The 17,887-nt window shown below is 47.3% G+C and overlaps 1 protein-coding gene across 6 annotated transcripts in view; it reads left to right on the plus strand.

Annotated features, from left to right (window-relative positions):
• Positions 1-17,887, plus strand: part of MYO5C (myosin VC) — a 104,516-nt gene that overhangs the window by 43,931 nt on the left and 42,698 nt on the right. For 5 of the 6 annotated variants that reach the window (XM_032297428.1, XM_032297427.1, XM_032297430.1 and 2 more), the window contains 11 exons: positions 1,517-1,600; positions 2,741-2,875; positions 3,303-3,400; positions 4,563-4,649; positions 5,137-5,248; positions 6,022-6,233; positions 8,491-8,656; positions 10,510-10,656; positions 12,708-12,872; positions 14,458-14,551; positions 17,220-17,283. In XM_032297428.1, coding sequence (XP_032153319.1) covers positions 1,517-1,600; positions 2,741-2,875; positions 3,303-3,400; positions 4,563-4,649; positions 5,137-5,248; positions 6,022-6,233; positions 8,491-8,656; positions 10,510-10,656; positions 12,708-12,872; positions 14,458-14,551; positions 17,220-17,283 — 1,364 coding nt within the window. The remainder of the gene's footprint in view (positions 1-1,516; positions 1,601-2,740; positions 2,876-3,302; positions 3,401-4,562; positions 4,650-5,136; positions 5,249-6,021; positions 6,234-8,490; positions 8,657-10,509; positions 10,657-12,707; positions 12,873-14,457; positions 14,552-17,219; positions 17,284-17,887) is intronic. The other variant, XM_032297429.1, reaches the window with a different exon arrangement.

Here is a 17,887-nt window from a genome sequence, read left to right on the forward strand (position 1 = left end):
GAAACTCCGTCTCAAAAAAAAAAAAAAAGAACTATGCAGCATTTGGGCTGGATTACGGATTGGTGGGAAGAATTCACACTCACTATGGAGTTAGATCAGGTTTTCTGGTTTTCAATCTCACTGGCCAGGGGAATCAGGTCATATTGAATGCAAGGCAGCTTAGCTTAGATGTAGCAACTCAGCACATCTTCCCTTGGTCCCAGAGTCCCCAACAGAGACACCAGCTGCCTGTGACACTGTCCCCACGGATGCTCACCCAGATCAGGAAAGCTCTATATTTGCTACCTTTGCCTGTCTGTACTAGTAGCTCACACCACCACTCTGGAAGAATTTGTACAGCCATCCGTGTACTTCACTCACAAAGCAGTATTTACAAACAGCCAGTATTCCTGGATCTTAACCTACCAGCAAGGACACTTCCTTACCTGGGGACAAAGCAGAGGCCATCCCCAGGGAACCTCTGCCTCTGGATTCCAGCACCCTCCAAAGCTTGTTTCCTCATTGTTGATTTTTAAAATTAATTTTAATATACCTTTTTAATTTATGAAAAATATATTATCACATATTAAGATATGCAACCCAGAGGCATGAACTAGGTGGGGTTGACTGTTTCAGCAGTCACTCTGAATATGCCATGATTTGAGAGATTTGAGAAGCCTTACTCATCAGAAAGGGCAGCATAGAGAGGTTTTCTAAGCCAGATTAGAGTGCAGATGTTTATCAACTCTAAATCTGACTCTGAGGGCTTGGTGGCTCTTGAAGGCTTGGTGGTCAGCTGGTCGGCTTTTCTTGTCTGTTTTTTTTTGTTTGTTTGTTTTTGAGATGGAGTTTCGCTCTTGTAGCCCAGGCTGGAGTACAATGGCACGATCTCGGCTCCTCTGCCTCCCAGGTTCAAGCAATCCTCCTGCCTCAGCCTCCTGAGTAGCTGGGATTACCGCCATGCACCACCATGCCTGGCTAATTTTGTATTTTTGGTAGAGATGGGGTTTCTCCATGTTGGTCAGGCTGGTCTCAAACTCCTGACCTCAGGTGATCCACCTGCCTTGGCCTCCCAAAGTGCTGGGATTACAGGCATGAGCTGCCTCACCCAGCCAGCTTTTCTATCCTTTCTACCATATTGATGTTGATTTAGGGAAAGGTATCTATTTGAACCCAATGAACACCACTGAGCTTCTTCCTCCTCCTGGTGGCTTCAAAGGCAAAGGGCACCCTAAGTAAGGTGTTCTTGTAAGAATTGCACATACCACAGGGAGCAACTGGACCTCTGTGGCCAGAGGGAGCCGACAGGTGAGTGCAGAGTGATCAGCAGGTGGGTAAGAAATCCAGGTGATGGGAGAGAAGACACATTCCCAGCTTATACATAATGGTCTGCTGCCGTGACGCACAGAAACCAGACCTCTTTTTGTAAGACTGCCTTTATAGCCTTTTAATTAATCTTAAAAAAGAGATGGAACTTGCACTTAGGTGCTATCTTCTTTGGCTTCTTTGTGAATAATTAATTGCTTTCTCTGTATAGGTAGAATATAAATGTGAAGGTTTCCTCGAGAAAAACAGAGACACCGTCTATGACATGCTGGTTGAAATCCTGAGAGCAAGCAAGGTCTGTAAAGTCCTAGGGGCAACGAAAGTTATTTTATAATTGACATGGATCTAGATATATATAAGGAAAGAGTAAGGAGAGAGAGAGAGAGAGAGAGAGAGTGTGTGTGTGTGTGTGTGTGTGTGCGTGTGTGTGTATGTGTGTGAGTGTGTGTGTGAGCTCTCTGAACAGTGGTAAGTTATAGCTCACAGATACAAAAAGATAATTATTTTAAAGCTCTACCATATGCAAAATCAGAAATCAAACATGCAGATGACAGGAAGGACAGCTAACACAATCATTAAAGAATCACAGTTCCAGCCAGATGTTGGTGGCTCATGCCTGCAATCACAGCACTTTGGGAGGTGGAGGTGGGTGGATTGCTTGAGGCCAGAAGTTTGAGACCAGCCTGGCCAAAAAGGCAAGACCCTTTGTCTTCTAAAAATACGAAAAACATTAGCAGGGAGTGGTGACACACCTGTAGTCTCACCTACTTGGGAGGCTGAGGTGGGAAAAATGCTTGGCTCTGAGAGGTGGAGGCTGCAGTGAGCCATGATGGCACCACTGCACTCTAACCTGGGCAACAGAGCAAGACCCTGTCTCAAAACAAAATACGAAATTCACTCTGAGAGAAGATAAGACATTCAAAGAAATGACTGAAACAAGGCAGAACGTAGTAAGTGCTTTAAAAGAAGTACAAATACAAGATGAAGGTGGTTCAGAGAAGTTGGGATTAATTCATTCATTGTGAGGGGATGGGGCTGGAAATCATTTTAACAGATTCATGGGTAGGGTTTGGATCTGCAGGGATGAGAATGTAGAGTAGGAGGGAGGAGATTCCAGGTGGAGACACAGTGTGAGCCAGGCATGGAGGTGAGAATAATGTTCCACTTTCTGACACAGTGATACCCACGCAGAGCGATACCCACACAGAGATATTCACACACTTTTCTTCTCTGTTCCTATTCCGGGGAAAGAAGCCATGGGCTATCCCTAGGGAAGATGATCCTCTTGTGGAATTAAGATTTGGCTGTAGGCGGTGGTGAGGTTGTTTTCCGCCCACTAGTGTAGCTGGGTTGTTGTCACCATTTATGTGGCTTGTATGAGTGAGGACTGCGGACAGTTGTTTTTGGACCTTGAGATCCTCTCTGTTCTTTCCAGTTTCATCTCTGTGCCAGCTTTTTTCAAGAAAATCAAGTTCCTCCTTCTCCTTTTGGTTCGATGATTACAGTTAAATCTGCCAAGCAAGTCATCAAGCCAAACAGCAAGCATTTCCGGACCACTGTGGGGAGCAAGGTACTGAGAAGGCGTGTGAGAGCAAGGGGGCTGAAGGCAGGGCCAGGCCCTGGGGAGCCAGGGCACTCAGACATGGACGGACGCTGGGACTCTTCCAATCTAACATGCGCACCACTGCAGAAAGTTCATCGTCATCATCCTTCCACCTCCAAGGCAGCATGCACTGGAGCAAACCACACTTGTGCACAGTGGCATGGTTTATTAAGTTCTCCGCTGTTTGGGAGTATTAGAGAAGTGTTCTGTCCAGAACAGTAAGATATGCTGATAAAACCACAGTCATGGACTGAAACCTTTCATAATAGATGTTTATGTGCAAAGTTAACTTTTCTTCCTATTGAGTAGCTTAACAAGGTTGGGCTGCTTTTTACTATGATGTAAGCAGTAAATTATTTCAGAGCCATGTTTGATATGTAGCTTTGTTTCCTAGTTCCGCAGCTCTCTGTACTTGCTCATGGAGACCCTCAATGCGACCACACCGCACTACGTTCGATGCATTAAGCCAAATGATGAGAAGTTACCCTTTGAGTAAGTGTTCTTACACGACACACAGTGAAGATGTGGGGAGGCAGTTTCTGCCATAAAGTTGGAGAATTTGCTTCCAATTGTCTTGAGCTGTACCCTGTTTCTAGGTTTTTTTAATGATTCAGAACAATGCTGCCTTTTCCATAAAATGTTAGCCTCTCTGATTAAACCCCCTCATCTCCAGGGCTAAGCAAAAAGGCTAGATTTGGAAAAATCATACAACTAAAATTTTTGCAACCGCGCCAGAACCTTTTACTTGATTAAAAGAAGAATGACAGTGGCTCATGCCTGTAATCCCAGCACTTTGGGAGACTGAGGCGGGCAGATCACGAGGTCAGGAGTTCGAGACTACCCTGGCCGATATGGTGAAAACCCCATCTCTACTAAAAATACAAAAATTAGCTAGGCATGGTGGTACATTGCTGTAGTCCTAGCTACTCGAGAGGCTGAGGCAGGGGAATTGCTTGAGCCAGGGAGGCAGAGGTTGCAGTGAGCCAAGATTGTGCCACTGCACACCAGCCTGGGTGACAAAGCAAAACTCTGTCAAAAAAAAAAAGAAGAAGAATGAGATGTATGTTTGTAGAAGGACATAAAAGATCCAAAGATTTGTCCTCCCACATGATGGCATGAGGCATTAGGCTTGTTCTCAGGTGCCCTATGGAAGAGACCCAAAGTCTGTGAATGTAAGATGTAAAGAGTCCCTTGTAGCTTACTAGAACTGAAAGAGGCGCCTGAAGGGGGATGCATTGTCTATGGAGGTGGGGAGTGTGTCTGTGGGTCACTAGATGGGTGAGACCTAAGCTGCAGAGCCACCTGCTGGGTGTTTTGTAAAGGAAATTCAAGCATCAGTGGGTGCTTGGGCCAGGCAAGCTAGCACATTTCTTTCTACCTGGTTGTTGTTTGAAGCTCGACCCAAAGGCCAGTTCCCCCAGGGCCGTTTCCCTGCCACCTCCATCAGAGTCAGCTGCTCCTTTCTCTATCCCACTGCACCTTGCTGGACTGTTTTGCAGAGGGGCTATTTTTCTTGGTCATGCAACAGAAACTTATTAAGTCTCTACTGGATACTTGGCATGGGGCCACAGTCTAGGTAGGTCTGCTATGCCTGTCTAGCGGCATATTCAGCAATTACAGTGCCTTAACACATGATAACATTGTCTTCTTTAAGATTTGACTCCAAAAGAATTGTTCAGCAGCTGCGAGCCTGCGGCGTGTTAGAAACGATTCGCATTAGTGCACAGAGCTACCCTTCCAGGTATGTTGTCCATCCTTGTTTTGGGGGGAAAATGCCCAACTTTAGAGCTGTGCTGAGAACCAAAGATACGGCTGCCATGATTTTTGTCACATACTTTCAGCCTCTGTAAAGTGCCCCCAAGATTTTCCCACTGCCCTTTGGGAAGTCCAGAAGAGGGTGAGAAATAGGCTTTGTGGGGGACAGAGACCACCAACACCTCCTCACCCCATCACTGTATCTCAGCTGCTGGTGGCGGCCCCACTGCTTCTCCGGGGTGCTGGGGAAGACAATGAATGGGAGAAGGAGAACAATTGCTGGGCAGACAGATGTGCTCAGTGTTCTTGGTAGTGTCTCAGGCAGGTGGGGTATCAAAGATCAGTGCCATCATCCTCAGGACAGATTCCACCACCTGTGCCCTGTGATAACAGTGGCAGGTAAGGCAGCGGAGTCCGCAGACACAACATGCTTCCTCTGACACGCCCGGCGTTGATCCCCTTTGATTTTCCAGGTGGACATACATTGAGTTCTACAGCCGCTACAGCATTCTCATGACCAAGCAAGAGCTTTCCTTCAGCGATAAAAAGGAGGTGTGCAAGGCGGTTTTACACAGATTCATCCAGGTCAGTTTCCTCACCTCTTGGGATCGTGGTCTCCTTCCTGGAAGCACGTCTCCCAAATGTGCTGTTTCATCTTTGTGTTGGACTCTCAGGACTGTAATCATGAACACCTGAGAAGAAAGAAAAGGTGCCCCCAGCATTTATCTGCTAAGGAGACCATAGCAGAGCACTCCCTGGGCCATGAATCCCCGTTGGGAATCCACATCTGAACCCTGGCCTCCCTAGTGTCCTCGTGTCCTGCTTTGTTCTCCCACGATCTAACCCCATCCTCTGTGGACCAGGCTGATAGGATATGGTTAGCTAGGGTGGTTGTTGAGTCACATGGCTCCAGCATGGTGCCCAGTGTGGATTGACGTCATTGCTGCAGTGATGAGGTGTGATGGGAAAGGATGGGGAGTTCCAAGGTCCAGCAAAGGCAGTGGTGAAGAGAACCCAGAATGAAGACAGAAAACCAAACTTCCCCAGTGTCTTCTACTCTGATGTGGAGACCACGTGAGAGCAGGTGAGGTTCCCGGGAGCCCAGCTGAGAATTGCTGCACGTGACCCTCACTCGCCTTCTCACTCACAGATGGATTCCACAGCCTAAGTCCCATTTCTTCCTCCAGTGTGGCTTTAAACAACTCAAAGGATGCATTTCTAGATCACAATATGAATTTTTCTGCTCTAAATGGCAAAATAATAATATTTCTGTCACCTTTGAGTTCCTAAAGGTCTTTTCCAAATATTATGCTATAGAAAACCTGAAAGATTTTAATTCTATCATTTTTCTCTTCCAGGATTCTAATCAGTACCAGTTTGGTAAAACCAAAATTTTCTTCAGAGCCGGACAAGTGGCTTATTTAGAGAAACTTCGACTGGATAAACTGAGGCAGAGTTGTGTGATGATACAAAAGCACATTCGTGGCTGGCTCCAGAGGAAAAAATTCCTCCGGGAGAGACGAGCCGCCCTGATAATCCAGCAGTACTTCCGGGGTCAGCAAACCGTGAGGTATGTCGGAATCAAGGAACACATGTGGAACTGTGGGTCTTTCTCTGCCGATCATCTCCAGGGGGAGCAGCCATCAATGACAAAGGACCTTTCTCCTGTGACCCAGGGTGCAGCTGTGCATGGGTCCCTTTTGTGGTCACGAGCGTTGAGGCAAGAAGGGTTCGTCTCTCAGAGGCAGGTAGTGCTGGCTCTGCCTGGTGTCTGCATGGTGAGCTGAGACCCAGGGCCCTGCAGGGAGGAAGCCCTGGTGAGGGTGTTAGTAAGGAGAGTCAGAGTTCCAGAAGCCCAGGGAGAGGCCCAGGGCCCCTTTCCTGTGGGAATTGAAAATGCCGAAGACCATCAAGGCCCTAGTGAAGATCCAAAGGACAGATGCCAAGAACAGCCAGCGACTACCCTGCCTGCAACGTTGGAGGGTGCACCATGGCAGAGGGGGTCCCTGGCAAGACCTGGCAGGAAACCCATCACACAACCCCTGAGGAGGAAGGCTACAGCGGCCCCAGCCGAGCAGAGGGTTGAGGGGAGGGTGGTCTACCAGCTATGCCGATCCCACCCGCCTCGGGGGTCCTGAGAGTCCACACGACCCTGCTAGCCCACTGAAGGACCAGGGTCATTCCGGGACTTCCTGGGCTTCGGTGTACCTGCTGGAAAGCATGAGACCAGGGTGCTCCTAGATAAACTGTTTGTTTCTCTCTGCCTGTCCTGCTCCTTCCTTGGGATGCTGTGAGCATGCTTGAGAAGGCCAGCATTTAGGGTTAGGCTGCATCTGTGAGCCTGACTTCTTCCTGAGCTTGAGGCTGGCCTGTGGTGCCATCTGGCCTCTGCATGACCGGCGTGGACACACGGCCAGGCTGCCTCACTGTCCTGTGCTTCCGGATCAGCGGATAACAGCAGTCTCTAGAGAAGGAAACCAGTTATCTTCCCCGCCAAGGCCGTGCTGCCTTTCCATGTGGGTCTCACCAGGGCCTGATCATCCTGCCCTGCTGGCCTCTTGCCTGTCCCATTCATTGCATCCCACTGCTGTCCCCAGGTTAGGCTCACGGCATCACCTGCCTTGCACTCTGATGGCACCGTGCTCCACCTGCCACCTCCCTCCCATCTTCCTACGTCAGAGCCTGATTGAGCCACTGCTCTGCACCTGCCTTTAATCCATCTAAAGGCCCCTGTTTCCTATAGAATAGCATTCAGTCTCTGACGTGGTATTCAAAGCCCTCCATAGCCTGGGTGCATTCATAAGAATGGAAGCTCCATGAGGACAGGGACCACACTTGTTGGGTCATCCATACCTAGACCTAGCATGGTAGTTGTCATAGTAGGTGTTCACCAAATATATTTTTTTAAAATAACAAATGGTGCCCATCTATTTTTCTAACCTCACTGAAGACTGATATTCTTCATGCTTATTATTCTAGGGATTCTGAAAAAAACTCCTTCTCTGAGTATTTCAGGCACTGCTGGGCCTCCGTGCCTTTACTCGTGCTGATCCCTCATTCTGAAAGCCTTTTCTAGCCTCCACTATGTACAGACATCCTATTCCATCAAGGGCTGGCTCGTATCAGCTCTTCCCAAGCAGGATAACCATTTTTTCCCTTCTCACTTACACATCTTGTTAGTTGGAATTTTACTTTTTCTCTTTCTTGGCCATTTGTTAGTCTTTCTGTACATGAGGCTCTGAACTCTAAAGGCAAGAACATTATCTTCACCTCTAGTCATTTAGACAGGGGCAGCAAACTTTTGCAGTAGGGGACCAGATGATAACTATGTAAGGCATTGAGGGCTTGCAGTCTCTCCTGCTGCCATGCCATGAAAGCAGCCACAGGTGAGGTGTAAATATGGCTGTGTTCCAGTAAAGCTTGAAAATGGCAGGCAGCAGCCTGAGTTGGCCCACGGGCAGTCATTTGCCAGCCTTGATCTGGAGGCTCCAGCATGATCTCCCACATGAATGAATGAGGACACGAATGAGCAAGTGCAGCACCAGTGCACAGTCTCATTGTCATGGTCTCTGTGGGCACCTGAGTGGAGGTGAGTCGATTGGCCTGAATAGGAAGAGAGTGAAAGTTCCCATGTGGTTCCTCAAGGAGAGGGAACTGGGGATTGGCCTCAAGTAGGCATTAGGATAAACAGTCCCAGAGTTTAATGAGGAGAGGTGCAACATATTTGAACCTTCCTTACTAAACACATGCTAGCCAAGCCTGCAGCTCTGTTATGGAAGTTGATGCTCTGTGGATAACAGACTCACTCTTCATCCATGTTAACCAAGGAAAGCTATTACTGCAATGGCCTTAAAAGAAGCCTGGGCAGCCATAATCATTCAGAAGCACTGCCGTGGATATCTTGTTCGCAGTCTGTATCAGCTGATTCGCGTGGCTACCATCACCATCCAGGCCTACACCCGAGGATTCCTGGCAAGGAGGAGGTATCGAAAGGTACAGCCAACCTCTCTGTAGAGGAGGGAAGGGTGTACGGGCCTTCCTTACTGAGAACGAAATAGGGCCCAGGGAGAGACTCCACTATGGGCAAACTCGCTTTGCACAAAATGTCAGCCAAGCCAGAAAGGAGATTCTGCCAGGTGCTGTGGCTCATGCCTGTAGTCCCAACTAACCAGGGAGCTGAAGTGGGAGGATCCCGAGAGCCCAGGAGTTCAAAGCTGCAGTGAGCTATGGTCACGCCAGTATACTCCAGCCTGTGTGGGCAACAGAGGGAGATCCTGTCTTGAAATACACACATACACACACACACACACACACCCCCAGAGGAAGATCCTGTCTTAAAATACACACACACACACACACACACCCACCCCAGGAGGACTGATAATTTCTCTTTCTCCCAGTTGGCCCCAAAGAAACCACACCAAAGGAAAGTATATTTTAGGCCAATAACGTGCAGGCTGTACCCCCAGCAGAACTCACCTAAAGCAGAGACTGAATGGGGAAAGGAACTTTAAAAGATCAGCACACTGCCAGCCCACAGACGGGAGAGAGCTCTCACAGCCAGATGGGGTGGGCCAGCGTGCCCCAGATGCAAAGAAACAAATTCAGAGTAATGTAAAATTGAACCAGTTTTGTACATAAGCTGTTCGAGATTGTTCTAGCACTGACTAATACAAAGCACAATGAGATGGCACTTTTAGAGGCAGCAGCTTCAGACCCAGAAAAGGGTGATGAGTTTCATATGGCAAAGACATAGTTTTCTTTTTTTCAAGGAGGCAGGAGAGCAGTAAGTGTTCACTTCAACATAGGGGTGTATGATCCATCCTGTGAGTGGATGGGAAAGGGGTTGAGATAGGACAAAAGTTTGGTCTCAGAGATTTCACCATCTCAATTTGGTCACTTCTGATGAACAAATTAAAAAGTTATCCAAAGATACTTTAAAGCTGAAAACCTGAACAGTATATTTTGGGGGTTTCTTTCTGGCTAATTCCTGGAATCACCTTTTTTAAAAATATATATTTATTTATTTTTGAGACAAGGTCTCACTCTCTTGCCCAGGCTGGAGTGCAGTGACACAGTCACAGCTCACTACAGCCTCATCCTTCCAGGCTCAAGCAATCCTCCCATCTTGGCCTCCTGAGCAGCTGGGATCACAGGCATGAGACACCGTGCCCAGCTAATTTTTCTATTTTTTTTTTTCCATAGCAAATGGGTCTCTCTGTGTTGCCAAAGCTGGTCTAGAGCTCCTGGGCTAAAAGGATCCTCATTCCTCAGCCTCCTGAGTAGCTAGAACTACAGGTACATGCCACCAGACCTGGCTAATTTTAAAATTTTTTTGTAGATATGAGATTTTGCTATGTTGCCTAGGCTGGTCTTGAACTCCTGGCCTCAAGTGATCTTCCCTCCTGGGCCTCCCAAAGCTCTGGGATTACGGATGTGAACTATAGGCCCGGCCCTAGTACAACTGCTTTGATGCTGAATATGGCAAGTATCTTTCTGAAATAACTAGTCTCTGCAAAAAAAAAAAAAGAAAGTTATGGCAGAGACCGATTTCTTGGGACACAGGTTTCTCATACCATTTTTTACCAACAATAGCAAGGCTGTTTTTCTGCATAAAGACCTTCCTGGAGACGAGGGGGTTCTAGTATGAGAGTGTCTGTTGATACACATCTGCTACAGGTATGCTTTGGTTATTGTTTGAAAAGTCTAGGTGTGATACAGCTCTGTAGTTTGGCAAGAAGAAACTCATTTTCTACACTGTGGCAGTTACATCTTCCAGCGTTGGAGGTGTTGGTTAGAGGAGGAGCTGGGGTCCAGTTTATATTTCACAAAATCTTGTTTTAAAGATGCTGGAAGAACACAAGGCCGTGATCCTGCAGAAATACGCACGGGCGTGGCTGGCCAGACGCAGATTCCAGAGTATCCGACGATTCGTGCTCAACATTCAGCTTACTTACAGGGTCCAGCGTTTGCAGAAAAAGCTGGAAGATCAGGTAGGTGCTCATAGTGCATCTTTTATGTCTATGTTTTCTTACATGGGTGTATTTTGTTCTGGAGCAGTTTCTTAACTGTGCTGTTAATATGTATGCCCATGTTAGGCGGTTCACACAGTTTACGTGGACCCCGTGAGCTAGGAAACAGAAGTACACTGTGAAGAGTTGCTGCTTGTGGTGGCATAGGTTGTATACTGCACAAGTGCGCCTACCTCAGATAGCAGGTGGGGCTGAAATCCAGCCTGCCTCCACTTACCAAGGCAGGTGTCCCTGTGTGAAGCTGTGCTGCCTTGAAGCAAAGATACCTCCTAATTTGCTCAAAGATGCTGTCTGCATGCCAAGCATGCTGCCATGGGATTGTATCAGCTCAAAGGAGCTGCCAGTTCTAATTTTCCCACAGGTGCCTTAGGGTCTGGCTGCAGCCCTGCCTAGTTTGGGAAGATTCTCCATACCATTCCCACTGGTAGGAAAAGAAACATCCATATGCTCTCAGCTGGTGGGGAGGGCTATGGAACACACAATGTCCGGATCCATAAAACTCACTCCCAGGCCTGTCTCAAATAATCCTGAGGCTCTCCTAAGGTGAGCTTTAAACTTAGCCCTAAGCTATACCACAGGGCTCTTGAATGAACGAGTGTGTGTGTGAACAAATAGACTTGGAGTCAGGTGGGTTTCCCTTTTTTGTGCTGTTGCGTAACAGGCCTGCATGCTACACAGTTTGTGCAGAATAGCAATTAAAAATAGCCGTGGCGCCGGGCGCGGTGGCTCAAGCCTGTAATCCCAGCACTTTGGGAGGCCGAGGCGGGTGGATCACGAGGTCAAGAGATCGAGACCATCCTGGTCAACATGGTGAAACCCCGTCTCTACTAAAAATACAAAAATTAGCTGGGCATGGTGGTGCGTGCCTGTAATCCCAGCTACTCGGGAGGCTGAGGCAGGAGAATTGCCTGAACCCAGGAGGCAGAGGTTGCGGTGAGCTGAGATCGCACCATTGCACTCCAGCCTGGGTAACAAGAGTGAAACTCCGTCTCAAAAAAAAAAAAAAAATAGCCGTGGCCAGGCCAGGTACGGTCACTCACACCTGTAATCCCAGCACTTTGGGAGGCCGAGGCGGGCGGATTACCTGAGGTCGGGAGTTTGAGACCAGCCTGACCAACATGGAGAAACCCCATCTCTACTAAAAATGGAAAATTAGCCAGCATGGTGGCACATGCCTGAAGTCCCATCACTCAGGAGGCTGAGGCAGGAGAATCGCTTGAACCCGGGAGACAGGTTGCAGTGAGCGGAGATTGCACCATTGCACTCCAGCCTGGGCAACAAGAACGAAACTCCGTCTCAGAAAAAAAATAGCCTTGGCAATGCCTGGCCAGAGTCCTGATCCTGCCTGAGCTCTGTTTTAGGTGTGTTAGTTTGCAGGACTGTCACAGCAAAGTATCATTGACTGGGTGGCTTAAACAACAGAAGTTTACTGTCTTACAGTTTTGGAGGCTGGTGGTCCCATATCAAGGTATTGGCAGGGTTGGTTTCTTCTGAGGCCTCTCTCCTTAGCTTGTGGGTGACTGCCACCTCTCTTTGTCTTCACATGGTCTTCCCTTCGTGTCTGTGCCTGTGTCTTAATCCCCCCTTCTTCTAAGGATGGCAATCATATTGGAGTAGGGCTCACCCTGAGGGCTCGTTTCACTCAATTCCCCCTCTAAAGGCCTGCCTTCAAATATAGTGATATTCCTAGGTTCAGAGGTTAGAACTTCAACAAACAAATTTTGGGGGGGGCAAAGTTTGGCCCATAACAGTAGGGTTGTCCTGGTTCTCCAGGACTGGAAATGTCCCACATTAAAATAGCCACCAGTTTGGAAGACATGTACCCAGCAAGATCTTGCCATGCTGGTTTCACCATGGAGAAGACATTTGTTGAAATGTCAGGGCAGTGATAAGTGTGATCAGTGTAAAGCAACTGCTCAGATTTGGATTCCGTGTCAAAGGCCATGAGAATTAAATGGAACAGCATCTCTTTTTGGATAAACCTCTAAACATCTGGATTTTCTTTTCTCTAGAACAAAGAAAACCATGGGCTGGTGGAGAAGCTGACCAGCCTGGCTGCTCTTCGAGCTGGGGATGTGGAAAAGATTCAGAAGCTGGAAACAGAGCTAGAAAGAGCAGCCACCCACAGGCAGCATTACGAGGAGAGGGGGAAGAGATACAGGGATGCCGTGGAAGAGGTCAGCCACGGGCTTGTGAGCCGGGAGGGAAAGACACGGACTCTCTGTGGAAAAGAGGAGCCCTGCAGGCTTTTCCTATGAAGCGGATTTCTGCAGAGCACATCGGATTTTGCTTTCAACTTGCATTACCAAAGGGAGCCTCCCTTTTAGGAAAAGCGAGATCAGCTCATTCAAGTCTAGGGGAAGGGAGGGGGTTAATAATTAGAAATGCAACATAGGTTTTCTTTTTCGAGTTTTGCAAAGTGATGAAAGGCCCAAAGAGCTCTGGCTGGCCCCTTCCCTTTCTTCCAGATGACCTTAGTCCCCTGTGACTTGTCCTTAAGGTCTGTGCCCTGGAAACATCTCCCCCTGAAAAGCAGTGCAAAGCTAGGGTGGGGTTTTCATCTCCAGTGTAGTGAAAAGAGCAGTCAATGTAAAAACCAGATGCCCTAGATTGAAATCTTGCCTTTGTCTGGCTGGACAGCCTTGGCTAAGTCTCTTACCCTCTCTGAATTTTAGTTTCCTCATATTTTTATGAGATTAACCAAAAAGGGCTGACAGAATTGTTGTGAGAATAAAATGGTCAGATGAAATACTTTAGCCAAATGCCTACAGTGAGTCCCTGCAAAAGTGTGAGCTAGTTTGTTCTAGGAAGGTGGTCTTTATTACCATTCACGCTGCTGCCTTTTTTTTTCTTTTTGTTTTTTGAGAGGGAGTCTCTGTCACCCAGAGACACAGTGGCATGATCTTGGCCCACTGCAACCTCTACCTCCCGGGTTCAAGCGATTCTCCTCCCTCAGCCTCCTGAGTAGCTGGGATTACAGGTGCCTGCCACCACGCCCAGCTAATTTTTTGTATGTTTAGTAGAGGTGGGGTTTCACCATGTTGGCCAGCCTGGTCTGGAACTCCTGACCTCAAGTGATCCGTCTGCCTTGGCCTCCCAAAGTGTTGGGATTACAGGCGTGAGCCACCGCACCTGGCCTCTGCTGCCTTTTCAAAGTGTTAGCACCCAGGTTTGGTAGCTTGGAGGCCCAGAAGACATCCCTTTGCCCTCCCTATGACCCGGTACTTGGTGTACCAACACTGCTACGGTGGGCATTAGCAGCTGCCTGTCACCATCAGTCAGTACCACGGGGCCTGCTGCCAGCCCAGCAGACACTTTACCAGGAGAAATTGAAATGGTAGGAATTCTGCTGTGCTCACACATCCTTCCTGAGTCATAACAATTGCAAAGTGTGAATCCCCTGTACGCCATCAACTGCATAATCATAGCATATTCGATATATAAAGTCCCCTGGCTACTGAGAAGCTCTGCAAAAGGAAGAGGTATGTCCTTGACATCAAGGAGCCTCTGGATGTATCCTTTCTCCTTGTTTCAGCCCTTGCTTGCCAGGTCAGGAATAGTGTCACCTTTGAAGCCACATTGAGCCCTTGCATGTGGAACTAATGGCAGCATCTTACAGTGGGCTGGTCCTGGCTGTTATCTAGGGACAGGAGCTGAGAAAAAATAAACTAATTTAAGAATATACATCTTTTGCCAAGGCAATGGTGACAACTTGAAGTGAGGTTTTCAAAAAAGTTTGCTTTTCCCCCTTCCCTCTGCCAGAAATTGGCAAAGCTTCAGAAGCATAATTCAGAACTGGAAACAGAGAAAGAAAAAATACAGCTGAAGCTTCAAGAGAAGACTGAAGAGTTGAAAGGTAAAGCTCCGGGGGCTTACAAATCCAGACATTCACTGATTTGCCACTCAGTAAACGGTATTGGGGGTGACGAGTTTTAGAACCAGGGCCTCTGGCGAACACTTGGTTTAGTGAGACAGTTTTCACCCCACAAGGAATAACTACATTTAAGTCATGGTAACTTTGCCCTACAGATTCATCTATTTTATTTCCATCTTTTGTCAGACAGCACAGCAGTTCCTCTCTGTGCCTCAGAACCTCCTGGACCCTTTGCAAAGTACAGGTGGTCAGACCATGAGCCCAGAGCTTTTGCATCAGAAAATGGGTGTGTGTGTGTGTGTGTGTGTGTGTGTGTGTGTGTGTGTGTGTGTGTCTGTCTGTGCGTGCACATGGGTGTGTGGTGGTGTCAGAGGTGGTTTAGACATCTGTGATTTAGAAAACCTGTATGGTGATTCTGATGTACCATCAGGGTAATGCCGCGGTCATGTTGGGTGCTCGCCAAAGATTTGCAGAAAACATTTCAATCTGTGAGAGTTAGTTAGCCAAAGTGACACCTGTGTCCTCTGCCACTGTCCTGCCCTGAGTGAAGGGCAGACCCTGGAACCAGTAGGTGTCACTTCCTTTAGGGGTGTGGCACAGCTATGCTTAGCCTCGCTCCATCCATTTGGGCTTTCCAGCTCAAATTCAACTTGACAGTACTTGCTGTATCTCAGAAGAGGCAACAGGCCACAGAGCCTGGCAGTCCCTGACCAGACGGGCTTAAATCACTGCTCTCAGTGATCTTGTCTAGGGATCTCTTCCTAAAGCTCCAATGGGGGCAGCAGGGGCATGAGGGTTCAGGCCTGGGATTCTACTCGCACCTCTGGCCCAGCAGATGGTGGATATGACAGGACCCAGGGGAGCGCAGAGCCCCGGGAGTTCTGGGCAGAGTGGGAGGGGCGAATGTTGATGAAGAGGGAGTAAACCACTGAGACCAGGCACTGGGCAGGAAAGGCCGTGCAGGTGCTGACAGGAGCAGGGCATGCCCTCTCATTCCAATGCTGTGAGCCCTCCACCCTGTCTCTATAGGGCTGATGGTGTGGGCACAGGAGCCATGTGAAAGTCAGGGATGAACAGGGACAGGTCAGGTCTGGAGTGAACCTTGAACCTGAGTTAGGAAAGGGTTTCCCCATCTCCACCCTTTTTATTACAGCACACTCCTCTTGGGTAGTTGTTTTGGGGGTTTCCCCCCTAATTTCAAATAGAATTTCCCACAAGGACATTTAAATTCTCAGGAATATAACCTGAAAATTATATTTCTGAGACCATGTCATGTTTGGATAAGTAACTTTATATCCTCTCCCAAAAAGTCCATGACAACTTTCAACCGAATAATTATAAGCTGCTTATCCTGTGCGCCTCCCCCAACATGGCAAGCAGTGTTTTCTGAACAGCACCAACTTTTACCTATGCATGTGACCTGTGACCCACGGATGCTATCAAATGGTATTTCCCCTTTTTGAGATTCCAACTTAACGTGAACATAACCCCGTTCCTTTTAGGAAGTAAATCACATTTGAGCAGCTTCTTTAGCTCATTTACAAATGGCCCAAGATGGTAGGCACCAGAATTAAAGCCAATGCTTTTGGTTAATTGAAAGTTGAAGTTATATCAGATCGTGCTGGCTTCTTCTAAATTAAAGCTTGAGCACTTCCCCCAGTATTTCCTGGCTGCCTTACAACCTTCTGAAGCAGTCATTTTGATTCAGAAACATTTAGCACTATGTTAGGCAAACTATTAAACCATTGGCTTAAAAAAGAAAAAGTAATTTGGAGAATTGCTATCGACACTACACCCCAAGTACCCCTTCTGGGGTGGGGCTCAGAGGCGAGGTAGAGCTCGATGATGAGATGTCAGCTCAGCACAAATAGAGACATCACCGTTGAAGAGGCTGCATTGCCGGTCTCCCATTTTGATGGCCCTGTGGCATATGGGTGTGTTGGGTATGTGGGGTTGTCACAACCACAGAATGTCCTGCCCTTCAGCCTGTAGACTTTGTGCTTATGACTCTTGTATTTCAGTGTTAACAGCTGTCTTTTTTTGTACTTCCTCTTCCCCAGATGAAGACAGACACTTAATTATTTTCTCGGTTATCACGGATGGTTCTCAGCTTTGCTTGCTGCCACCCCACCCCCAGACATTTGGTGATGTTTGGAGACAATTTTGGTTGTCACAGCTGGAGCAGAAATGCTACTGGCTTCTAGAGGGTAGAAGCCGGGGATGCTGCTCAAAATGCTGCAATGCATGGGACAGCCCCTCTCCACAGCAGAGAGTTATCCAGCCCAAAGTATCAATAGTGCCAAGATTGAGAAGCCTTGTCACAAATGGATCATTTTCTCCCCAAAGGGTTTCTATTTATTTTTAATAATATTCATTGTCTCACAGCCAATATACCTATTTCAATAAATGACAGTCAGTCACAAATGATAAAAGTACTATAAATGAAACTATTGATAATTCCAACCTGACAGATTTGTGAGAATTATTATTTTGAAACCCTCTCATCTGTATTTCATGTTTATAAAAAATGATCTACATTCTCACTGTAAGCCCTGTTAGCAATAAACATCACATGATTGTTAAACTTAACATGAAACAATCAAGTTATTGATTTGGCAGACATATCTCAAAAAGCATTCTCTTTTTACAGAAAAAATGGACCACCTCACCAAGCAGCTCTTTGATGATGTACGAAAGGAAGAACAACAAAGAATGTATGGAATCTGGTTTGCCTTAAAGCTGCTTCTTTCTTCTCTCCGCGCTGTTTTATATTTTCCTTCTCAGCTTGCATATAGCAGATCACAGATACAGGAAAGTGGGGTGTGACTATTTTTAGGAAGTGAGATTAGAGATTTATGAGAGCTGAGTTCCACAGTGTGTGCCATCAGATAGTGCACACATTCTGGAGCAGTTCATAAAGCTTCTGCGGGGTGGGTACAGCAGACTACCAGGAATTTCTTTCTTTTTTTACTTTATTGCTAAGACAGTGCAAAACTCAGAGACTACTACCCCCTTTAACTTCCACTAAATCCAAGAAGTAACATTCTTGCCTAGGAAATAAACCTCCCTCCCTTCCTTTCCCACCTGTTGTACTTGTTAGTTTGTCTTTTATCCCAGAAGGTAAGGTAAGTAACACACCTCACCGAAATTAAGGTAGATGCCTGACCTTGTACTGTACCAGCCTACCTTTCCTGTCTCCATAGCAAACCCTTGCTAATCTCCAAGGACTCCAATCTGGGCTTCCCTTCTCTTAAGGAGCCAAAGGCTTTTCTTAAAGTTGGGGTACATGGCAGGGTGCCTGGAAAGAGATACAACATT

Source organism: Sapajus apella, unplaced genomic scaffold (genome assembly GCF_009761245.1).
Source record: "Sapajus apella isolate SASKATOON/1434 unplaced genomic scaffold, GSC_monkey_1.0 scaffold37, whole genome shotgun sequence".
NCBI lineage: Eukaryota > Metazoa > Chordata > Mammalia > Primates > Cebidae > Sapajus > Sapajus apella.